Here is a 25,513-nt window from a genome sequence, read left to right as displayed (position 1 = left end):
CAACTACGGCAATAACGCGGGGCCAAATGGTATTCGCCGACCTCTCTGCGCAGGCGCCGACTGAGAACGGACCTGGCGGCTTGCGATGAGAATGGAGTGAAAGCATACAAGAGGAGAGAAAAAAGAAAGGAAGGGGAAAACAGAATCCCGGTTCTGGAATGGGCTGTGAAGATCATCTTATATTGCTGTGGAGTCTGCAATTCAGACTCAACCAGGGATTGACTCCGGGGCATGCAAAATGGCCCGCCTTCAAAGTCCAGCACTTGGTGGGCTATTACCCGAGAGTCAGGCAGCTCTGCCGGCCTGGGGCTGGGATGGAGGAGACGTAGCCCCGAAGTCGCGAAGTTGCAAGGAGGAAAAACTTTTCAAGCAAAGCGCGGAGTGCACAAGTGGAGAGGAGAAATAGGAACGCAGAGGCGCCCTCTCTCTCCCTGCTGCCGAAGTAAGTGCTCGTGGATGCCTTCAAGAACGAACTTTCTTTGGGGCTCTAGTGCTCACTGTCCCAGGTCACAGAATGCTTGCTTAGTTGTCTGCACCAATCCAAACCTACACATAGGTGACCTCTCCAGGGACTCTGACCTTTCCAGGGTGGTGATCAGTCCCCTATCATGAGCTTTGGTTGGCTGGTGTTTTTGTGTTTATTTGGTTTTGAATTTCGTTTATAGAAGCACACTAACCGGACCTATGAATCTGAAGTTCTTTTTTGGAATTTTGAGACAGGGTCTCCTTATGAAGTCCTGGTTGGCTTCTAACTTGTGATATTCACTGCACTGCTTCAGGCATGAGTCACCACCCCAGGCGACTTACTAGAGATTCATAAATGGTTTGAAACACGAATGTCCTCAAATGTGATATAATATCGCAAGTCATGCTTGACATTCAACAGTTTTTCTATGGGAATAAAACAGTGGTGGCCTTACCCAGAGCAGGTGTTCACTTTTCAAACTGGGCCTCTTTGAAAGTCTGTATTGTTCTAGAAAGAGATACCTGGAGCCTGAGGATGTTCTGAGAAAAGTAAAAAGCACTTGCATTTTAAAGTCTTTTTCAGGATATGGTGGTACACACCTGTAATCCGAGCTCTCGGGAAACAGAGGCAGGAAGACAGGGAGAGTTCCAGGCCAACCCAGGGGACCTTGTCTCAAGTTTTAAAAAAAATTAAAAGCTTCATTCCAGTCACCCTCGATATACCCGAGTAGAAGACAGCCCACTTGTAAAGTTCCCAGAAAGAAGTTCCAAGGACACTGAACATCCTAGAAATTGATTAATTGATTAGAACCTTAATGACACTGGAGAGGGTGGAATGTTACAGACTCAAAGCCAGATTATCGTGGCCTATCCTTAACCTTCTAAACAGCCATTTATTTTCCACCTTTGTGTGCCCTGACGTCCTTCTGACTGTCTCCTGCAGTCTTTGGGGATGTATCGGAACCATTAGATTCTACTAATGCAGAGCTAAAAATGTCATCAGAGCGCATCTGAGGTCCCTCTGTATCCAGGGTTTCCTGATTTACTATAACCCACTCTCCTGATGCTTCAGCACATGCATCTGAAAAGTGTTTATTTGTAACTCTTTTTGTTCTGTTACTACAAGAACTTTCATTGTTGGACCATGAAACTTAGGATAACCTGGATTTGGTCACTCATATCTGGCTCCATAATAAACTACCTCTTGCCCCCCCCCCCCTTTTTTGATTTTCGAGACAAGGTTTCTCCTTAGCTTTTGGTTCCTGTCCTGGAACTAGCTCTTGTAGACCAGGCTGGCCTCGAACTCACAGAGATCCGCCTGCCTCTGTCTCCCGAGTGCTGGGATTAAAGGCGTGTGCCACCACCGCCCGGCTTCTTGTCCTTTTTTGAGGAGAGCTGTTTTTTGTTTTTTATGTGGTCCCAATAACCCTGTGAAACATACCTCGAGCTTATCAGTAAACTGCCTAGTTTGGGGGAATCATTCTAGACTTGGTCATTGAAGATGACCAAGTGCTCAGTGGAGATGGGATCCATTGTTCTTGTCTAAGAAGAAGGTGTGTGTCGCTGGGATAGGCAGTTGACTGGCCCTGCGTAGGGACTGCTTGTGAGTAAGGCTGTTAAGGTCTGTATGCTCCCTATTGTTGTTTACTTTTTACTTTATTTACAGAGGACGGAAATGAGGGCACCAGATGTGCAAGGCAAAAGTGCCTCAGTCCTTCTTACTTTGTTTTGAGACAGTGTCTCACTAAGTTACCTTAACCTTAAACTCTTTGTAGCCGAGGCTGACCTTGAACTTCAGTTCTCCCGAGTAGTTGAGGTGCTGTGAGTACCCGTCTACACCTCCAGACCCAGCTCACCCTACTGTTTGTAAGAGCTGTCATTGACCAAATCGAATTAGAAAAGAAACCCTTTAACTGCGAAGCTCAGTAATGCTGAGTTGCCTTGCATTTCTTGGCCTCATCCTTCCTTGGCTCAGAACTCACAATTTAATATATTACCATATTTGTTAATATCACATATCACAATTGGTATATTAACATACTTTCCAAGTTCTGATAAATTGACAGCCCCATCCCCATTTTGCAGCTGCCTTCCAATCTCTGTGTGATAATTGGGTCATCTGACATCTCTGAGTCAAGTGCTGCCTCCTGCTCACACTTGGGGTATCAGGGCATCCTCCAATAGGGAGAGAGCACTGATCTGAATACCCAGAATATTCGTTCTTGTTCCCGTGACCCGCAAAATGCTGACAGCAGGTGTGCCCGCTCAGACTCTAGGAAGGTACCCAGTGCAGGGTACCTGCGCCCGGAAAGACTCTGCAGAAGCCAGCAAGCCCCAACCCCCTCTTTTAATGGTGAAAAAGATCAACAACAACAAAAAAGTGATAGTTGACACATTGCTTTACTGAAGGATGCCAATAGCCAGCCAACTTTCCAGTCTGTTAGGGTTGTTTGGTTTCATGTGTTGGGTTTGGGATTTTGTGGAGTTTTTATTGCTGTTGTGTGTGTGTGTGTGTGTGTGTGTGTGTGTGTGTGTGTGTGTGGTTTTTGTCAGCCATTGGAACTCTTTCCTTGGTTAGATTGTTACCTGAGATCCAGTCAGCAACAACAGTTACAGAGACACAGTCCTACAGTTAAGGCCATGTCACCAGTTTTGACACAAACAATTTCAGGCTAAGCCAGTGTGAAATAGGATCCTCTCCTCGGCTGCCATCTGAATTTGTTGGTGTTACTCAACTGTTTTAAGTAAAATCCATGGGCTGGAGAGATGGCTCAGCGGTTAAGAGCACTGTGTGCACTTCCAAAGGTCCTGAGTTCGATTCCCAGCAACCACATGGTGGCTCACACCCATCTGTAATGAGGTCTGGTGCCCTCTTCTGGCCTGCAGACATACACACAGACAGAATATCGTATACAAAATAAATAAATAAATATAAAATAAATGAAATCCATTGGCATGACTTCCCTTCCTGTACTCCCTCATCTCAGACACTCAAAGAATTGAATTAATAGGAGAAAGCAAGGCCAGTCCTTCTTTTTTTAATATAATTTAATTTTATTTTATGTACATGGGTGTGAAGGTGTCAGATCCCCTGGAACTGGAGTTACAGACAGTTGTTGGCTATCATGTGGGTGCTGGGAATTGAACCTGGGTCCTCTGGAAGAGCAGTTAGTGCTCTTAACCACTGAGCCACCTCTCCAGCCCAAGGCCAGTCCTTCTAACTAAATGTCCAGAGCCATAAAGTGTATTTCCACCCCTCCTCTTTTCCTATTGAGTACTCAGTCTTAGGCAGCCTCACATTGTTGCTATAGAAACAGTGACGTCACCAGTTGCAATTCTGATGTCACCCCCCTAGTCCCAACAAGAAGGAGGTGCATGGAAGGCTGGGGAAGGAAACAAGATCTTCAGCTGAGCAAGAACATCCCAGCATCTTTATTGACTTTAAAAGTATATTCTGGAATCTTCTGTGGTTCGCTGTTCCCAGAGCTACAGAGGTAGGGAAGCCTACGGGGTTGGTAAGAGAGCCCATTTTCTGATCCCCTGTCGTTAGAAAGAAGACGATGGGCAGCTTTTTTATTTCCAGCTCAGCTTCTTGCTTCTGCCCTACCTGTCTTAATTTCATCTTTGAGTACTGTGGAAATAAGTGGACTCCCTCAGCAGCATCCCACACGCTCTCCCTCTTCCTCAAGTTCCTGAGTTACTTACGGTTTGACCCGATATCCCAGGCCATCATTTCGGAGGCCCAAGGCATTTACTCCTTCCCCTCCTCCCAGCGTGATGGTGATGTTGAGAGTTGAGAGTAGGGTATTACCTGCCTGCCGGCTTTTCCAGATCTCCTATCTGCCTAACTCCCATGCTCTTTTCTCTAAAATCATGCTGGTATAGCTGAGTTAGATTCTTATCCACTTGAAGCCTCACAATTTTTAGAATCGAAGCTTTGGTTAGGCGGCAGAGCACTGGGAATGGGTTTAAGCCCATGGAATAGCATCTGTATGATGGTGCTTTGGGCAAGAAGACACTATAAGGAACAGTAAAGCTAGAAGCTTGCCTCACGAAGGCTTGGTGAGTGCTGAGATGCATAGTCCTGAACTCCATGGTGAGAAAATACCGAGAACTCCAGTGTCCGTGTCAACAAGATTTGTTGGGTTTCTACAGTGTCCCAGACAGAACAGACAGAGGAGGAAGATGGGGTGGAGATGAAGGCATTCACCCATATTAAAATGAACACTAAACTTTGCTTGAAAGAGCTTCAGAATATGACCAGATAGATATGAAGCAGCCCCATATGAACCTCATTTATATTGCCTAGAATTTAATCTTTTCATAAGTTTAGAAATGTTGAGGCATTGGGGAATGGGGTGGGGTGGTGTCTGGTAGAGCTGTGGCCTGGGGTGGAGCAGGCCTAAGCCGACCTGCCTCACTGTTGGCCTTCGTGGTCTGCACTCTCACTTTGAGGTAATAATCACTTTGACACCCTCCCCCAGCTTTTGGTCTTATTTCTGATTTTTTTTTCTCATAACTGTATCTCAGGCTTCTGAACAACAAAAGGCAAGAAAGTTATGTGCCTATGTATATAATGCCATCGTCCAGACAACGTAGGGAGATTTAGCTGACTGCAACAAGCTTTATGTGTGCAGACAAACACACAGAAAATAGACTAAAAATATTAGAATATATGTAAGGCAAGAGTTTGCAAGGTCTACTAAACTAGTGGAACCTGCTCTGTGAAAAGAGTACTGAACATTTGGGATGTTCATTTCTTTGCATTACTGGTATAGGAAGATCTGACCATGACGTAACTTTCTGTGGCAAACTTATTGCCAAAGCACTGGAGTTTTAAAAATCAGAAGATATGGCTTATCATCATAATTCATTTGAGCAAGCCATTTCTTTTTGTTCCCAGGTTCTCCAATTTTAAGAAAGAAAAATGAGCTGCCTGGAATTACAAACGGGCAGGACTTGTATATTCACTCTTTCAACAGAGAATTGCTAAGCACCAACTTTAAAGGTACTAGCTACTAGGAGGGATTTGCTTTGTTCAGGAAGCCACTTAATAAAGCAGGTAGGGTACCTGTGGACAGTTGCCATATTAGGTAGGATGAGACTGTGAAATGAATTATGTCGGAGACTTTGAAGGAAAAACAGTAATATTCAGCTAGGGACTTAAGAAATAGGATAACTGGCTTGGGCTCAAGTAGGGATGGGGTTTAGAGGAACATTTTGGAGGCATGTGTGCAGTTAATGCTGGATAGATATTCCAAGAGTAAAATGCACGAATGTCCTTTATTAATGTCTCAGAAGAGCTAGACAAAGGAAGTTAGTTGAACTGGACTGGAGACATGGTTTATGAACTCTTTATGAGGACAGATATTTCCCTCTAAAAGTGCTTACAAAATGTTTTCTGATCTCCCCATCCCACCTGCTTGTCTTCAAGCTTGCTAGTGAAGTGTGTGAGATTAACTGGTTGTTTTCATCATTAAGCCATTCAAGAGCAGAGACTAACAGTAGCCACTGAAGAAATCATCGGCCTAAAGTAGAATGATTTTTTATCTGAGAACTCTCAGAACACACCAACAGTAGTATATGGATCCCTCCCAGAAGTCTCCACCTTACTCTGGGCTTCCCCCCTCCCCTTCTATGTATACATGAAAATAAGAAGTCAGAGTCATCATTCGGTAATAAGAACAGTGCGGTCCATATATAAGTTTGGTCATTTTTCTCTGTGTCTTTCTTTACAGAATCCTTATCTATTACATGGCAGGAGGGGCGGGTAGACTTAGGGATAGTGAAGATACCAACAAAGCTCATCCGGAGTCTTCCTTGTATCTCAGAACCCATCCTCAGTAAGAGTAAGTGACCACATCATTTTCTTACTTCTTTATGCTTACCTTGTATCTGATTAATTGTTGTGTGTAGGCAGCCTGACTAAGACAAAGAGTCTGTTGATTTAGGTCTTCTCTACCAGAGTCACCCCACTTGGATGAAATGTAAACGCGATGAAAAGACCATTGTTTGTGGATATTATACTGTCAACATGCTAAGTCAAGCTGCGACTAAATTTTGCCTTTCTTGGCCCAGTAACAGTACTGTTCATTATTTTTTTCCATGCCCATGACACAAAGCATAAGAATATGTGTATAGAAGTGTGACTCAGGAATACAGCACTTGGAAAAAAAAGGGGGGGGAGCAAATCTCTGTTACCTGGAGGAGTACAGAAATAATTTTCCTAGCTCAATAATCAGAGACAGGAGAGTGTGAAAATAAGAGTCTTTATGAGAACAGAAAATTGCTCTTCAGGGGTTTTATATTTAGATTTTCCTTTAGTAATTATCCATAATATCCAAAACAAAAGCAATATGTTCATATATATGTAAGCATCATTACTTTTAATTTTTTTCTTTGGACATTTTTACTTACTGTGTGTGCGCTGGCGAGGCAGGTGCACACATGCCGTGGTGCTTGTGTGACAGCCAGAGATAGCTTGTGGGGGTCGGTTTTCCTTAAGGCATGTGAGCTTCAGGGGTCCAGTTCAGGTCATGGGAGTTGGCAGCAGACACCTCTACCTGTAGGAGCCATCCCAGCCGTCCTTGCGTCTCATTCGTTTTTCAGCTTTTATTGCGCGTGTGTTTGGTGTACCTTTGGTCTCTGTTTGTCTTCATTTTGAGCAAGGGCATGCACCTCAGCCAGCATCCTTTGAATCAGATGAACGCACACTCCTAGAACTCACCCTGGCTTTCGATGAGCTTTCAGTGATCATGATCCCAGTTTCGAGCAGGAGGTTGAACTGTGCTGTAGCGGATTTAAATGGTGTTTTGCTGGAACCTGAATGTAAAGCTAGATGTCTGTTTCAGGAGATGTCAGGATATGGGGGGGGGGGGGGTAGTGTCTTATTTCATCTTACCATTGAGTGCTATAGATGGGAACCGAGTTTGGAATTAGCTAGGGGATGTTCTGCGTGGAACCTAGAAGAGGAAACTGGGCATAGGAAAAGAAAGTGAGGGCAAAGAGACCCTTCTTGCCACTTTAGGTTGACAACAGGATACCTAAGTCACTGTGGTTCTTGGCTACAATTTCAAAGACAATTTCAAGGTTTTGAAGACTAGATGAGGGTAAAGACAGAGGCCAAAAGAGGTTTGGGATGAACAATTCTGAGGCAGCGAAAGCAGCAAGTGTAAGAAAACAGCTGACGGCTGGTGGTAGAGGAAAGAATTTGCAGGTGGTGAGGGCGGGTGACTTACATAGAGGATGCCAGGCAAAATGAATCTCAGCTCTCTAGCACAGAGTGATGCCACCACTGAAGTGAGAAGCCCAGGCAGCTGGTGGCGCCACCACTGAGAGGACCGGGCAGCTAGTGGCGCCGCCACTGAGAGGACCGGGCAGCTGGTAATGCCACGGAGAAGCCCAGGCAGCTGGTAATGCCACGGAGAAGCCCAGGCAGCTGGTAATGCCACGGAGAAGCCCAGGCAGCTGGTAATGCCACGGAGAAGCCCAGGCAGCTGGTAATGCCACGGAGAAGCCCAGGCAGCTGGTGGCGCCACCACTGAGATGAGAGGACAGAGCAAAGTGTAAAGAGGCCGTGAAAGGATACATTAGCCAAGTCACCATTGCATCCTGGACCCTGAACCAGGGAATCTGAGAACCTCCCAGCATCCTTAGCTTATTGGAGAGGGAATGATCTCAGGGAAGATTACTAGTGTGAGTCAGGGCTCTAGAAATGGATGAGAAGCAAAGTTTCTGTTGTTAAAATTAGTTCATGTAGACAGAACAGGCAAGAGAAAAGTAAAGCAATCCATTTTGTCACATTTAGTTTGGAGTGTGTACTGAAAATCGGGCGGGAAGGGGATGGTAAGGAACAAAGCAGAACAGCCGACAGGTCCGTTCCTGTACCGAACAGTCAGCATGAACGGCATGGTCCAGGCGCCAGCTCATCTCTAGAGATACACGTTTGAGGAGTTGGGTGGCAGGTGGGAGCGGAGGCTGAAGAAGACTGTTTGAGTGGGCTGAAGCATGCCTTTTTCACAGGTCTCTGTGGAAAGCGTTGCTCCTGCTTCTCCCATCTCTGCCGTTTCTTTATTTCTCCTGTCCATGTAACCTTTGGATAACTTCTCTTTTTTTTTCTTTTTTCCTTTTTTAAATACTACCAGATGGCGGATAGGGTTGACTGGTTACAAAGCCAAAATGGCGTATGCAAAGTTGATGTCTATTCACCTGGAGACTTCCAACACCAGGACTGGAGAATGGTAAGGGCTCCTTCTTCAGCAGCACTGGTTAGGAGCGTCTGGACTGTGCTCGAGCAGCCCCATTCTTCCTCCACTGTGAAGATGGCTAAAATGAGCTCCTGCAGAGCAGACGTTTCCCATTTTACCCCAACAGAGTGTGCAGCTTCTGATACCTGATGCTTTAGTTTTTAGTTCTGTATTCCTGGGGGCGTGCCATGTGCATGTGGGGCCGGAGGCCAGAGGCAGGTCTGTGAGAAACTGAACGCTGGGACCACACTCTGGCTCTCTGTAAGAGCAGTATGTGCTCCTGACTGCTGAGCCTGAGTTTGATGTTTAGTGGGAAAATATGTTATGGTAAATAAAGAGTATGTGTTACAATGACAACATTTTAAGTTTTAAACAACCAGAGTAGAAGAGTCTCTGGACTGGTGAATGACTCACCGGATAAAGGTGCTTGCCATCAGCCTGGTGATTTGAACTAGATCCCTCGAACACACTCAGTGGAAGGAGAGAACCAACTTGGGATAAATTGCCCTCTGACCTCCACATAAATATTGTGGAATAAACCTTGTTCCCAGTCAGTCAGTTGGTCAATGTAAGAAACATAGTAAATGTTTCCAAGGCACATCAGAAATAATTTCTGAAATTTGGGATGTCTCTAAATTATGAGAAATTTAAAGTCCCCTTTCAGCCACTGCACCTTGGACGTCCAGCAAGCACTTATTAAATCCTTGGCCTACAGGGAGGGAAGCGGTGTCTGTGTCCATAAGGGTCCAATAAGAACATAGTAATAAATAATAAACTAGGCTGTGCTGTAATGTTTAGAAACCGTTTCCTGGGGAAAGGCAGCACACTATTGAGAGATGCAAGGGAAAGACCTCAGGCATCTAGAAGTAAGCATAGAGAGTAGCCATTAGGCCGAAACTCTTAAAAACCCTCAGTCAAGGCTGCTTGGACCTAGACGGGCAGGGCACCGCTCTTTTCTCCCTCTTGTGGCCTCTACTGACAAAGGCCACTGCCTAAAGAGAGAGATGCTTAAAGGAGTCAGGTCCCAGAGTCACAGAGCAAAATGAGCTGGGACTAAATGGCCATGTATTGACCTGTACAGACAGTAGGTGCTAGCAGAAGAAACGTCCAATTGGATCGAAGTCTCTGATTTTGAAGATCTTGGACCAGTGAGATGGCTCAGAGGGTACAGGTGCTTGCCACTAAGCCTGATGACCTCAGTTCATATCCTAGAACCCACATGCTGGAAGGGTGAATGACGAGAATTGACTCCTACAGTTTGTCCTCCTCCATACTCAAACACACATCGCGCACACACGCACACACGCACACACGCGCACACGTGCACGCACACACACACACTCTGTATTACAACATTACAGATGAGACAATCCAATACATTCATTATTGTAACCTTACTCCGAATACTAACATTTGCTTAGCACATATTTGCATGTAATGTTAAATGACCCATCTTCTGTTTATACAAATAGATTTTTTTTATTAATAAGCGCCAAAAGCCCTGAGAAATCTTTACAAGATACACAGACACTCATATCAAATTGCTGAAGACCCCCAAACTGTCTCCATTGGATAGTTTATCCTCCTCTGCCCTTTTATGTAGAGAAACAAAATACAAATCAGATTCAGTTAAATGAAACAAACAAAACTCTAACCCCTTTCACTGAGCAAGAAGTACCCTAGGAGATCCAAACATAAAAATGAATTCTGCCATGGTGAACCTTACCACTCATGGGAAAACATAATTATAATGTAAAGCTTAAATATAATTTAAGACATAAGTATAATTGGGTATCAGTCTGGCATTTGGAGTTACGTAAAGAACCACTGGACATTAATTAAGAAAACAGCTCATGATCATTGCTGGGTGATTTTCTGTACAATAGTTGTTACAGTTTAAATAATGAGTCACTGCCAGCAGGGCATAGTGACCTACCCGGTGACTCCAGCACTCGGGGGTGGAGATGGGGAAAACATGGATTACATATCCTTAATGAGCTAGATACAGAGACAAAAAGCAGGGCTGGGGAGCTACCGTTAGCTTAAACAGCTGCTGAAACATCAAAGGCATTTTCTAGTGCCCTCCTCATGGGCGTGAAACGTTTTTGGCTTCAGAAAGGGGAAAGAGTAGTTTGGCATTCTCCTTCCACACAGCTCGGGAAACTGTTGTGTAGTGGGGTGGGGGTGCAAGAGCAGCACCCTGGCAGGAGAGGGTAGGAGTACTTAGTCTCTGCGGCACTCGGATCATTTCCTGTTTCCATCAGTATGTGTCACCTAGGGATCTGTGAAAGAGTGTCCCAAGAAGCAGAGCCAGCTGGCCTAGAGAGTAGAGAATACTTTTTATTTAGACACAGATGGTAGACAAAGCACAAGATTTTTTTCTGCAAGTCTCTTCCATTCCACTTGGATAAAAAGCAGTAACAACCTCCAAGTTAGAATTCTGCTGATGCCATCAAAAGGCTAGTCGCATCCGTGTTGGCCTGACCACCTCATGACACTGGCTTTGCTGGGAGTTCTTTTTTTTTTTTTTTAAGATTTATTTATTATGTATACAACATTCTGTCTCCATGTATGCCCACACGCCAGAGGAGGGCACCAGATCTCATTACAGATGGTTGTGAGACACCATGTGGTTGCTGGGAATTGAACTCAGGACCTCTGGAAGAGCAGCCTGTGCTCTTAACCACTGAGCCATCTCTCCAGCTCTTGCTGGGAGTTCTGAGGAAGCCCAGAATGGGCTTGAAAAGGCCTCTATTATTTGCCATCCTGAGATGAAGTGGTCTGAGCACACTTAGGTCTGATACCTCTTGTGGCCCCTGCAGGCACGCATGTGCATGCACATGCACACACATACATACATGCTTGCCCACAAAAAATAATTTTAAAAACTTTTTTAAATTACTGCTATAGAAACAAATAGCAACCAGTAATTTTTTTTTTTTTTTTGATTTTTCAAGACAGGGTTTCTCCGTAGCTTTTGGTTCCTGTCCTGGAACTAGCTCTTGTAGACCAGGCTGGCCTCGAACTCACAGAGATCTGCCTGCCTCTGCCTCCCGAGTGCTGGGATTAAAGGCGTGCGCCACCACCGCCCGGCCAACCAGTAAATTTTTAAGTGCTTTATGTTGTTTCATTTCATGTCATGATATATTATAAGCATATGGGTGTTTTGTCTGTGCACCTAGCGTGTGCCTGCTGCCTGTAGAGGCCAGAAGAGGGATCCTCTAGAACCAAAGTCACAGACAGTTGTGACCATCAAGGGTACTGGGAATCCAACCCAGGTTCTCTGTAAGCAGCTAGTGCTCTGAACACCGAGCCATCCCCCAGCCCAGTAGCTGGTAACTTTGACTTTCGTAGTAAACTATTATGACATATTAGCAACTTTATAGCAACACACTGTTCTTTTAAAAATGGACCATATTTGAAGGCATTCCTAGACTGACAGAATTCTTTACATTTAATAGGAAAGAAAGCATAAATATGTACATGGTACTATGTTCAGGTTTAAAGTTTTGCCACATATAGGTTACAGTGAGTTGATATTTGTGTGTGTGTGTGTGCGCGCGCGCACTCGCGCACACGTGCATGCAGGTCAAGATTTTGCTGTATCAAATAATTAGATACCCTTTTCCCATTTTTCTGAACCTACTTATAGTAAAAGACATGAATTTCAAAACAACAGATAGCTGGGTGAGGGTGGCACAGGAGGAAGGGAGGGCAAGGTCTCTCTTTGAGGATAGTCGGGTCTACACAGAGAAACTGTCTCAAAGAATAAAAGATAAAAACAACAGAACAGATAGATCTGAGAAGGCAGTCATGAGCATCCGTAGCAGCTCAGTTCATGTAGGAACTCCCCATAATCATCATGATTACGCAGTAGAAGCAGTGTAATGTAGTAGCTAATGGCTGATTAGAATTCTAGATTCATCACAGATTAAAGTTATAATTTCGAACAGCTCACTAACGTAATCTCTCAGTTCTTTTTAATTCTCTCCCTTGTAAAATGAAGAAAGCAAGAGAATTAGCACTTGGGTGTATTGTGAAAGTAGTTTAAATGGGATGGTAGCCTTAAAATCCTCAGTGTCTGATAGTATCATGACTGCTCAGTAAACATGGGATCCTTTTATTGTGATGCTGGAGCCAGCTCAGGAGGCTGGCTTTGTCGGCTGTCCTGAACACCCCATATCTTTGCTGTGCTACAACTGGGTGAAACCATGTCTGCTTTTCAGGATGCATCAACGGATCCTGTCCGAGTGCTCAGCTGGCTCCGCAGAGACCTGGAGAAAAGTACAGCAGGGTTCCAGGACTCGAGGTTCAAGCCTGGAGAGTCATCGTTTGGGGAGGAAGTGGCTATCCCAGGAGACCAACGCAAAGGTTTCTGTGTCGACTACTACAATACCACCAACAAGGGCAGTCCGGGGAGATTGCATTTTGAGATGATACACAAGGAGAACCCTCCGGGCCCCATTGCCCACGCTGGTAATGGGAGTTCCATAGATGAAGTTTCCTTCTATGCCAACCGCCTCACAAACCTAGTGATAGCCATGGCCCGAAAGGAGATCAATGAGAAGATCCATGGCTCTGAAAATAAATGTGTCCATCAGTCGTTCTTTATGGGGGATGAGCCCACACCCCACAAGAGCTTGAGTACAGTAGCCTCCGAGCTGGTGAATGAGACCGTGTCTATGTGTTCCAAGAACATCGCTGGTGACAAAGCTCCGGGCTCTGGAGACAGAGCCTTGGGGTCAGTGCAGAGCCCTGGTCTAAGATACAAAAGCACTTTGAAGATCAAGGAAATCACCAAGGATGGCAAGTGCCCAGACGACAAGCCTGGTTCTAAGAAGTCTTTCTTCTATAAGGAAGTGTTTGAATCTCGGAATGCAGGGGATGCCAAGGACGGTGGAAGGTCCTTACCTGGAGAGAGAAAGCTGTTCAGGGGCCAGGACAGGCCTGACGACTATACAAACTCTGTCAGTCAGGGGATCATGACCTATGCCAACAGTGTAGTGTCCGACATGATGGTCTCCATCATGAAGACCCTGAGGATCCAGGTGAAAGACACCACCATCGCCACCATTCTGCTGAGGAAGGTACTGATCAAGCACGCCAAAGAGGTGGTCTCCGATCTCATCGACTCGTTCATGAAGAACCTCCACAATGTCACAGGGAGCCTCATGACTGACACAGACTTCGTCTCAGCTGTGAAACGAAGTTTTTTCTCTCATGGAAGCCAAAAGGCCACAGATATCATGGATGCCATGCTGGGTAAGCTGTACAATGTAATGGTTGCCAAGAAATTCCCTGAGAACATAAGGAAAGCCAGGGACAAGTCTGAGAGCTACTCCCTTATCTCCATGAAATCGCGGCCTGGTGATCCTAAGCAACCCAACATGAACTTTGAGATGAAATCGGAAGCAAAGCTGAGGGAGAGTCTGTTTTCTGCGTGCATGCCAGAGAAAGAGAAGAGCTGTGCTGAAACTCTGGGCGAGCACATCATCAAGGAGGGGCTGACCATGTGGCACAAGACTCATCAGAAAGACTGTAAGCCCCCCGGCATCGATTTTGCTGTGAAACCGTGTCACCCTCAGCCAGAGGTTTCTGTTGAGGTTCCAGATCCTTGTGACTTAAGCCCACCTCCACAGCAACCAGAGCCTTTTGAAAAATTTATGTGTGAATCAGATTCCTGGGCCAAAGACTTGATTGTGTCGGCCCTACTTCTGATTCAGTACCACCTGGCCCAGGGAGGAAGAATGGACCCTCAGAGCTTCCTGGAAGCTGCTGCCACCACCAACTTCCCTGCCAACAAGCCGCAGGCAGTGCACGACGAGTCCAGACTTAAGTCTCCTCATAAGATATGTGACCAAGAACAGACAGAGAAGAAGGATCTGATGAGTGTCATCTTCAATTTTATCCGGAACTTACTCAGTGAGACCATATTCAAGAGTAAGTGTAATAGCGAATCCAAGGCACAGGGCGTTAAGGAAGAAGAGAACAATCAGTGTGAAAGCCCTGTGACCCCTCCTGCCCCGAAATTCTGTGAGGAAGAGGAGGAGGAGGAGACTGATGGTGCCTTATCTGGGCTCACCAAGATGGTCGCCAACCAGCTAGATGGCCGTATGAACGGGCAGATGGTGGAACACCTGATGGACTCTGTGATGAAGTTATGCCTCATTATTGCCAAGTCCTGTGACTCTCCCTTGTCAGAGCTGGGAGATGAGAAGTGTGGGGATGCCAGCAGGCCAAATTCTGCCTTCCCAGACAACCTGTATGAATGCTTGCCAGTCAAGGGCACGGGAACAGCTGAAGCCCTCCTGCAGAATGCCTATCTAGCCATCCATAACGAACTGAGGGGTTTGTCAGGACAGCCACCCGAGGGATGTGAAATACCCAAGGTGATCGTCAGCAACCACAACCTGGCTGACACCGTTCAGAACAAGCAGCTGCAAGCTGTCCTGCAGTGGGTAGCTGCCTCCGAGCTCAACGTTCCCATTTTGTACTTTGCTGGCGATGATGAAGGGATCCAGGAGAAGGTAAGAAAGCAAAGCCAGAAGGCTTTTCTGTGTGTTAGCTTGGGTTCTGCAGTTGGTGTGGTTTTCTGAATGAGAACACAGCTGTAGAAAGGGGAGAAACGGACAAGGTTGAAGATGCCCCTCGGCAGAGGTAAGTAAGAGTAAAGTGAGATTGAGCTCATGACCAATCAGAAACACACTGAGAGAGGCCGGAAGGAAAATCCGTGTTTTCTGTTTTCCGAATTTATTGGTGCCAGGAGCACAAATGGAGATCCTCCAGGAGACTTGGTGTGGTGGATGCAGCAGTCCATCGGCCTCACCGTCTCTGAGGAGGATGGAAACACCATTGTTCCACATAGCAAGGGTCCAATGCTGTGTAATCTCACAGCAGTGTTGGCTCTTAGATCCAAACATATTTATGAGATATAAATATGCTAAAGTGTTTTGGTGAGATAGAAAGATTCTATATTCCCTGAGGCCCAACAGAAAAGAGATGGTTTCCAAGGAGATTATCTTCTGTGCATACTGGAGGAGAAGCGGTACCACTTGGGAAGCTTGGCAGGTGCTGGTGACAAGGATAAGAAGATTGAATTGCAGAAAATGGCATGGGAGCCTTTAATGTGATTGTATGGTAACAAAAAGCCTTTCCTCTCACAGAGTTATGCAAGAGGTTTGTTCTTAGCACCGTTACCAGTAAGGTGTATGAGGAATGGTTATTGTGAACGTATCCAGACATGCTGTTGCTCTAGAACACAGGGAAAGTTAGGCTATAGGATTTATAGACTGAGCCCTCATCACTTTCCAGTTCCCAGTGTAGTGTTTTGTTTTCTTTTTTTTTTTTAATACAAATGGTGCAGTGAAGTTGTACAGTGTGGTATTGAGAGTTGGAGAGTGTCTCATAGACTTAGAATCTCTTGCTTATAAACTGTGGGTGAGTTGTTGTATGCCAGTAGTCTCTACCCTTTCCAGATGGTTACATGAGCACACAGAACATGAAGGCATTCTTCAAATCATAGTAGATATTAATCATTTTTCCTTTTTTGAAAGTGAACCCCCTCATTAGGGCTATTAGTTAGGCCTTTGGGGCCAAGGTAGAAGAGAATAATTGAGGAAGGCTCGGTTACTGCTCCCCGGCCGAGCCTCACATTCTCCACTTGGAACCTAACTATTCTTTTCAGCAAACCGTCTTCCTCTGGATGATCCAGGACGTGGTCACTGAAGGCAGCCCAGCTGGACAGGTACAGAACACGATCTCAGTGCACAAGTAGCAGACCAGGAAAAGTTTCCACTGCTGTGAGTGAGGCAGGATGTAGGGTATCACACATTGTAATATTTCCTCCTAGGCTTCTAGGAGGGTTATCTGATGTTTCATTTGTCTATTTCCGGTCAACTATGTTACTTTTAATTAGTGTGACCTTTATCTGGTGGGCTTTTAGGACTTCTAATGGTTGCCTCCAAATATCTTAGCGACTTCTTCAACCAAAGCACTCTGGCTTTCTAAGCTCCGAGACGGGGCCACCCTGATGCTACATCGGATTTTTTCAAAACCCTGCAGCCCTCCCATCTGACCTAGGCACTGAGTCAACATCAGAACTTCAAAGTCTTGATGCTTTGCCACAGATAACAAGAAAAGCATTTAGACATCTGTCATGCCCATGCCAGGGGCTTCTGAGAACCCACTTTATCTGATTAAATGATCGTTCTGATTGGCTGTCCCAGTTAAAGGGCTAAGAGCCAAAACCCCTTGTAGATGCTTTCATCATCAATCCAAATTTAGGAATACAGATTTGACAAAAATGCAGCCATCCCCTAAGGGTCTGTTTGTCTTTGGTGGGATGGGGTTAACGACTGATGTGATTGGACACAGCAGGATTGTCCATCCCTCCAGGGCCAGCATGCATCCAACATAGAGTACTCCTACTGATCACCTGGGCTTTGTTGTGGAGACATGGTAGCCTCCAGACTAGGACATTTAAGACCCTGATATTTTGATCTAAGTGTTCCCCAGTAGGGCTCTATATCAAAATATTTACATATTGTAGGGTAGCTCTTTCTGGAAAAACTAGGTCCCTAAGATCTTTTTCCAGTGTCTAGGAGAAAGGTGGGAGGAGTTGTTCCTGAACCTCTGATAGCATGCTCTCTGAGTGTGCTGCTGGAGAACTCTAGTGACTGCGTCCTCCCATTCTAAAGCAACAGGTATCGGAGTCAGGGTGCAAAAGAAAGAAAAAGAGAAAAGTGACTTTCAAGTCCAAAAAAACTGTATTACTCTACGTATGCCATTCAGTAGCTTCAGGGACTTGAGAAGAAGATGGGGATTAGCCACCAGGTGATACAGCAGGATCGCACCTTGTGGAATCCCTACTCGACTTGACTACTAGGAGGAGTGGGGTGTTGCAGAGAGCCCAGCAAGAGAGCTGTTACATTTTAGAAAAGTTTTAATGATAGGTCATAATCATAGTTTAGTGTCTGCTCTTGTAGATCCTAGTTTTTCATTCATAACTTCCTCCCGGCTTTAACTGGATTTTATTGGGTAAGCAATCCCAAACAACTGAGTCAGCCTTTTTTAGAATTCCGCAGGTGTTGTGAATGAGGTCGGTCCATTAAATATCCAGGCCAGCTCAAGAATAACAATCAGATTTTAATGGTTATAAGGGGAAATCTCATGCTACAAGAGTGGGAGGTCCGACTTCCGATCTGCCTGGAGGGTGCTGCTCAGAGAGAGTGCGCACCTGGGTTTTCCCAGCTTTTCTTTCTGGGCCCCAGGTAGCCACACCCACACCTTAACTAGATGTGATTGGTTGACAGTTTCCCCATCATCTCCCCCTTTTGTCTAAACAAGATTGATCCAAACCCAATACAACTATATACAATAGGAACAGATACCAAATATAAAATTACAGACAATAAACAATATTAAGCAAGGAACGCATAACAAAAGTTTTATTAAACACTATTTTAAGGAGTCTAACTATTGTATTGAAATTAAACTTGGCTAAATCATGAGGAAGGTAACTACAATTATCTAATCTTCAACTCCATCAAAGATCTGAGAAGGGAAACAATATTACTTGAGTGAACAGGAAATGCAATCGAGAAACTTCCAAAATGTGCCACCAGAGACAAGTGGCTACCTGGGCAATCACCCAAAGTCTCTTTTGCAGTGTTGAAGCAACCAACTTTGGCTAAGGCCTAACGTAACTGACATACCATTTTTAAAGGCAAGAAACTTTTCAAAACTATCTTACCCTCTTGGCAGGATACAACAATCCTGTTTTATCCATTTACGGATACTCTGTATCTCTGTCAGTGGTTGAGGTATAGGCATTTCATGCTGATACAGATCACTGAACCTAGTAAGACTGGGATGCCCACGGACCCAGTTGCCTTCAGCACTATAGAATTTATCTTTAATAGGTCATGTGGATGCAAGATCAGACCCAAAATTTAAAAAGGATGAACACTGAAAGTAAAGGATGTCTCCTCATCAGATCACTTCTGTGTTGCTCTCCCTGCAGAAAAAGCAACTTATCTGTTTCTAATGTCTTCTTCTAGAAATACATATGTGCATGCATGTAGAGCTCATGTATATTTGTCTTTTAGCACAAGTGGTTACATGCATATGTAAGTGACAATATACATGTAGCACATATACAAGGGATAATTTGCATGCATACATACTATATATTTTACATGCACACATAAATATGATAGAATGCCCATGCACGCATATGATATAACTTATATAGATGCATATATATGAAGGTACACATTCTCCAACATAAGAGTTCTCATACTTTTGTCTGTATTTTGCTCTCTTATTTGTTGAGACAGAGTCTTACTACATAGCTCAAGAGGGCCTTAGTCTCGCTATGTAGCCCAGACTGGTCTCAAACTGGAGAGCCTCCTGCCTCAGCCTCCTGAGTGCTGGGATGACAGGCTTACAGGTGGCTTACACCCACCATGCAGTGCCATTAGGTTATGTATTGGTGTTTCGAGTTTGTTTGATTTCACCATATGGGATTTAGTCTAAGATAGTTTTTCCTATTTCCTAGATTTTGCTTTGGGTTTTCTTTTAGTGCTTTAAAATATTTTAGAATATTTACAACTCTGGTCTTTTTATATACTTTCGTGTGTAAAGTGGAAGGTAGGGAGGCAGATTTCTGTTGTCATTGATTGTCCGTGTTCTCCTCCCCCACCCCTCCACACTGGCTTCCACTTGATTCTTTCTGAACTTTCTATTCTGTGCCATTGAGTTGTCCATCTGTCCATTCTTAGGCCAGTGGTGGACTCCATTTATTGAAGTCTTTGGAATTTTAAAATATGTCCTAAGGCTGAAGACTCCTTAATTGTCTGTCAGTGTTTTAGGTAGCATACTTATAACCCAGCATTTGAGAGACTGAGGCAGGAGGATGAGCGTCATAGTGAGCTGGAGACTATACTGAGCTATATTTTAAGACACTGAATTAAAATTAATAATGATAATAACAATTGTAGTGAGGAGGGGCCGCTTGTTCATCCTGGCCACCCAGAACCAAAATAACCACATAGAAACTATATTATTTAAAACAGTTTGGCCGCCGGTTGTGGTGGCGCACGCCGGTAGGATTTGCTGAAGGAGGCAGAGGCAGGAGGATCACGAGTTCGAGGCCAGCCTGGGCTACACATTTAAAAAAAAATAAAAATAAAAAAAATAAAACAGTTTGGCCTATTAGCTCTAACTTCTTATTGGCTAACTCATACATCTTAACTCATTTTTAGTAATCTGTGTATCTCCACGTGGCTGTGGCTTACTGGCAAGATTCCAACTGGCCTCTGTCTCTGGCAGGGGCTACATGGTTTTTCTCTGACTCTGCCCTTCTTTCTCCCAGCGTTTAGTCCAGTCCTCCTCCCCGCCTAGCTCTGCACATAGAAAGTCACATGAACTTTTCTCTTTGTGTTCTTGTGTATGCTGATGTGGGCTCTTGGCTCTTGTGTCTGTGTGTTTTTATGTGTGTTGACTGTAGATGAAAGTTTCTGTCCCACCTGGTCCCACAGCTGTTCAGTCCCAAAAAAACACACAGAGGCTTATATTAATTATAAACTGTTTGGCCTGTTGGCTCAGGCTTATTACTAACTAGCTCTTAAAACTTAAATTAACCCATAATTCTTACCTATGTTTAACCATGTTGCTTGGTACCTTTTCTCAGTAAAAACATTTTCATCTTGCTTCCTCTGCTTCCGGCTGACGACTGCCTCTCTGCATTTCCTCTTCCCAGAATTCTCCTAGTCTAGTCACCCCACCTTTACTTCCTGCCTGGCTACTGGCAATTAGCATTTTATTAAACCAGTATGAGTGACAAATCTTTACTGTGTACAAGTGATGTGGACCCTTTGCTCTTATATCTGTGTGTTTTTATGGGTGCTGCTGTGGACTCTTTGCTCTTTGTGTGGTTTTGTTTTCTTGGTGCGGCAGTTGCGGGGAATAAATCCACAACCCTATACATGCTGAGCAGGTACTCTACCACTGAGCTACAGCGCCACCTATGGGTGGTTTACTTTGAGTTAACTTTTGCATACCTGTCAGGAAGGAAACTAAATTTATTCTTTCATGGGAAGAAATGTGGGTGTTTCTGATTTACTGTTGGTCAGCCTGTGGGTATCTGATCCCTATGAATTTTCTGGTACCTTCATGATCAGAGGTCAGCTGATCATGGTGCTAGAGTCAATTGTGTGTTACATTTTTTTCCTATAGTTTTACTTGCAACTTCCTCATCAGATATGAAGTGTGGATTTTGTGTATAGCATACATTTGGGTCAGTCCTTGACTAACATTCCTTCTTGGTTTTCTTTTTCTGCCTCCTTTTGGTTTATTTGAACATTTTCCTATGTTCCATTTTAATTTCTCTACTGTGGTGATATTTTAAGAGTTGTCTTGGTTGGGTTTTTGTTTTATTTTGTTTTTGAAGGTATTACTGTGTGGCTCAGGCATCTGTGTTAACTCCTCAGGAGTTAAAGAACAGTCACCCATTTGCACCGAGAGCTACTTGCTTGGCTTCCAGTTGCCTTCAGCTAGCGCGGTCCTTCACAGAACTTCCTTCAGTAATTCTAGAACACGTTTGCTGCTAATGAGTTCTCTTAGTCGCTTTAATCTGAGAATATCATGGTCTGTTCTACACTGGAGATTAAACCCTGGGCATGGCCCACACTAGGCAAATACTATACGAATATGTTTTTATTTGAATATCATTCCTGAGGTATATTTAAAATGTATGTCTATGTATGTGAGTGTATGCCTGTGGAGGCTAGACTAGGGCATTGGATACCCCGGAACTGGATTTACAAGTTGTTATGAGCTGCCTGATGTGGGTGCTGGGAACAGAATGCAGGTTCTCTAGAAGAGCAGCCACATTTACAGGCCCAAACTTGCTTTTTAAGGACTGAGCACAGTGATGCCCGTAATCCCAGCACTCGGCTACAAATAAGACCCTTGTCTTGTGAAAACAAAGTTTTGAATACTCTGTGATAGATCTTGGGGTGGATTTTGTTTTGTTTGAATAAGCTGGGCTTCTTGGCGTGAGGTAAGCTGAGGAAGCTTTTGGCTGTGGTCCTGCAGATGCTCTTCCATACCACACCCCTCTCCTCTCCTCTGGGATTCTCAGGGTGGGGATGCTAGCCCTCTTGAGTTGTGTTCACAGCCTGAGCTCTGCTTATCATGTCTTTAGTCTCGAATAATTTCTTCATTCCATTGTCTTCCTTCTGTGGTCTCCTCCATTTGATACCTCTTATTTTATGGGTTTAATGTAATTTTAGTCCTAACATTTCCACTTGATTCTCCTTTTTACATCTTACTTCTTTTTGCTGAAATTTTGCCCTGCCCCTGAACTGGGACAAACCCATGTCACGCACATGGAAGGTCACTGCCTACCCAGTGTATTTTACCTGAGATGGAAGCTAACTGAGGTCCTCAGGCTGCCTTTCCACTCACTCTCTGGCCCACACTGGCCTTGAACTTGCAAAAGTCCTGACAGGCCTATGCAACTAGACTGGTGACAGGCCTGTGCTACCAGGCTGGCTTGTTTTAGTCTTTGGTTTTCTGAAGTGTGTTGCCCTGACTAAACCGGAACTCGCTTTATAGAGCATGCTGCCTCAAACTTAGAGATCCTCCTGCCTCCACCTTTTGAGTCCTGAATTTTAAGCAAGTGTTGTCACATCCAACACCTCCCTCTGTTTCATCACTGTGGAGGCCGTGTGACAGACCAGCACAAGCATTCATCTCCCTCTGGCTTCGTCATTGTGGAGTCCATGTGACTGAGCACAGGATTCTGCTGCCATGACTTCCTTACTGTGGAGGATTGCATTCCACAGTGACGAAGGAGGAGATGAATGTGTGCACTCAGCTAGCTTTCTTTATGTGCTAAAACTGTAGCCTGTGGAATGGTGCCGCCCACGTTCAGAATGGGTCTTCACACCTCAGTTACCCTAGTTTAGAAAACCCCTCATCTCACCCGAAAGTTTGATTTCAAAGTGATTGTAGATCTTGTCTAGTTAACAATCAATATAAGCCATCCGAAATGGAGACTTTTATAGTACGATGAGCCTAAACCATTAGAACTATTGGGGAACAAGAGCAGTGTTGACAGACGCTCGCTTTGAAGCACCATTTTCATGGAGAAAGTGGGAAGATTTGTCTCCATGAGAGATCACATTCCATATCACGAATGGGGGATGTTAACACTTGTGTGTGTTGTGGGTGATGAGACCAGCAGCTGTAGCTAAAGTCTTCTTGGGCTGGGGCTAAGAGCTAAGCATGCACGAGGCCCTGGCTACAGTCCGTGAACCGTAACAATTAAAATTCATTGGTTTGGAGCAAGGTGGCTCATGCCTAAAATCCTAGCACTTGGGAGGGGAGGCAGGAGGATCAACAGTTCAAGGCCAGCCTTAGCTGCACGGCCCTGAGAGTTTGTTCTCAACCCGAGTCCCTTCTACTCCAGTTTCCCCATCAGTGGCTTCTTGGTTGCAGCCAAGCAGGTTCCTTCCGGCCTGTTTTGGGGTCTTCTACTCCTCCATCACCTTTCTCTCTGCTCTCCACAGCTGCTTCAGCTCTCGGCCGCTGCTGTGGAGAAAGGCCGCAGCGTTGGGGAGGTTCTGCAGTCGGTGTTGAGGTATGAGAAGGAGCGACAGCTGGATGAGGCAGTGGGAAACGTCACGCGACTGCAGCTGCTGGACTGGCTGATGGCAAACCTGTGATTGGGGCCTACCCGGTGTTCCAGCAGTGGGCCATGTCCTCACTCCCTCAGCTTCCCTCCCTAAAGTTCCCTTCACGCCACCCACACCACATGCACCATCTAACGCTACTCACTGGATTTTGCAGATTTTCTTGTCCATGCGAGCAAGGACATAAATTAAAAGATTACAATTAAAGGGCTGCACAAGTTTGGCTTCCTTTTATTTGAAAAGTAAAGCTGCACCCTCTCTGAGAAAGCCACCAGAGGTAGGAGGGCAGGGACAGATGGGAGAGCAGCCCAGTGGCTCACTCAGTTCCCTCGCTGTCCTAGATGTGAGCTGATTAAACTGCTCCCTTAAAATCGACCACAATTGGGCTTATTTTGTTTCCATCCTTCAGAACCACGACAACCAGAAAACAGTTTCTTGCAGTCTGTGAAAATCATTCACATTGTGGTTTGTGGGTATGGCCCCATGTCCAATCTGCACAACTGTGGGACCACTGCCCACCTCCGACTGTACCCACAGTTCAAGATAGAAGTGAAACAGCCCCAGCGGCTGTGGCTGTGGTAGACGTAGCCAGTGGAAAACACTGGTCTACAGCTGAGTTCTCAGTGGTGGATGGTAGTGCAGGCCAGCAATGCTCTCATTTGGGCAGTGAAGGCTGACCCTCTGCCTCATATCTGGTTCTGATCTAAACTACATGTATGTCTTTATTTTGGGCAAGACATGCCTACCACAGCCCAGGTGTGGAGATCAGAGGAGATCAGTTCTCTTCTTCTACCATGAGAGGTCTGGAAGGAAAGGAAGAAACTCAAGCTATTCATTAGGTCTGGCTGCAATCGCTTACCCATTGAGCCATCTTGCTAGTCCAGAGGTTTTTTTTATTGCTTTATTTTAGAGGATACTGTTGCAGAGGGCTGCTTGTTTGTCCCAACTGCCCAGAACCGAAGTAACCACATGGAAACTATATTCATTAAATCACTGCTTGGCCCATTAGCTCTAACTTCTTATTGGCTAACTCTTACATCTTAATTTAACCCATCTCCATTAATCTGTGTATTACCACAAGGGTGTGGTCTACCAGCAAAGTTTCATCACTTCTCCAGTGGTGGATTCATGGTGTCTCTCTGACTCCACCCTCTTTCTCCCAGAATACAGCCTAGCTTTCCCCACCTAGTTCTGTTCTTCCCTGCCATAGGCGCAAAGCAGTTCTTTATTAACCAATGAAAGCAACACATAGACAGAAGGACCTCCTATACCAGGATACAGCCAGTATTTCTTGTTGGGAGGTGGGGGGGTCTAAACCAGAATTGGCTGAGTTCCAGCCAATCAAAACACCTCCAAAGCCAGCTTTTCACTCGGGTGCTAAGGACCACATTCAAGCCCTCCTGGTGATGCAGCAACCACTCTACCTGCTAAGCTGTGCCCCTAACCCAAGACTGCACTTTGAAGAGAATGTGGGGAATCCCTTAACCTCCAGGCTGAGCCTGTAATCAGAACAAGCTAGCTACAGAAGGGGGAAAGTGAAGGGAGGCAAGAGGGAATCTGAGCTGTTCCCCAACTGTACAAACCAATAAACTGATACGAGGCCATGGACTTAAGTCATTTGGTAAATATCCACCACATAAACATAAGGACCTGAGTTCAAAAGCCAGGACCAGCAGGACAAGGCCAGACATGGACCTTGTGGTAAAGATGACTACGTGGTAAAGAGTGCTTGCTCATTCTTCAAGAGGACCAGAGTTTGGTTCCCAGCACCCACATCAGACAGCTCACAACCACCTGCAACTCCAGCCCCAGGGGATCTGACGCCCTCTACTGGACTTCTTGAGCACCTGCCCACACACCACAGGATTACACACACACACAGACACACACACAATAAAAATAAATATTAAAATGGGTGGCATGGTGGAGTACACTTGTAATCCCGTCACTGGGGAAGTACAGACAGACCCCTACTCAGTGACCAACCTACTTGGTCCAACCTACTTGGCAGGTTTCAGGCCAGTGAGAGATCATCTTGGGAAATCATGTGGACAGCAAGAAGAACGACACCCAAGGTTATTCTCTAGCCCCCATGTGTACCGG

General features: G+C 45.1%; 1 protein-coding gene across 2 annotated transcripts; it reads left to right on the top strand.

Moving 5' to 3' along the window:
- Nucleotides 1-38: 38 nt before the first annotated feature.
- Akap3 (A-kinase anchoring protein 3) lies at nucleotides 39-25,020 on the top strand. 2 transcript variants are annotated; one of them, XM_075982702.1, is made up of 5 exons: nucleotides 56-442; nucleotides 6,204-6,314; nucleotides 8,610-8,705; nucleotides 12,938-15,238; nucleotides 23,288-25,020. In XM_075982702.1, the coding sequence occupies exons 3-5, from the start codon at nucleotides 8,610-8,612 to the stop codon at nucleotides 23,441-23,443; spliced, it is 2,553 nt and encodes an 850-aa protein (XP_075838817.1). In that variant the 5' UTR covers nucleotides 56-442; nucleotides 6,204-6,314; the 3' UTR covers nucleotides 23,444-25,020. The 2 variants fall into 2 exon arrangements, with proteins under 2 accessions (XP_075838818.1, XP_075838817.1); XM_075982703.1 differs by lacking the exons at nucleotides 6,204-6,314; nucleotides 8,610-8,705 and having other exon boundaries at nucleotides 39-442; nucleotides 23,288-23,626.
- Nucleotides 25,021-25,513: the final 493 nt, after the last annotated feature.

The sequence above is a fragment of the Microtus pennsylvanicus genome, chromosome 8, assembly GCF_037038515.1.
Source record: "Microtus pennsylvanicus isolate mMicPen1 chromosome 8, mMicPen1.hap1, whole genome shotgun sequence".
NCBI classification, from domain to species: Eukaryota; Metazoa; Chordata; class Mammalia; order Rodentia; family Cricetidae; genus Microtus; species Microtus pennsylvanicus.
The sequence above is the reverse complement of the archived record's forward strand: the minus strand, read 5'-3'. Positions and strand labels throughout refer to the sequence as shown.

What these genes read in the sequence shown, in the direction of transcription:
- Akap3 (XM_075982702.1), top strand. Translation starts at nt 8,610, where the DNA reads ATGGCGGATAGGGTTGACTGGTTACAAAGCCAAAATGGCGTATGCAAA. An exon ending in AACACCAGGACTGGAGAATG is followed by an intron (nt 8,706 to 12,937) that starts GTAAGGGCTCCT and finishes TCTGCTTTTCAG; the next exon opens with GATGCATCAACGGATCCTGT. An exon ending in ATGAAGGGATCCAGGAGAAG is followed by an intron (nt 15,239 to 23,287) that starts GTAAGAAAGCAA and finishes TGCTCTCCACAG; the next exon opens with CTGCTTCAGCTCTCGGCCGC.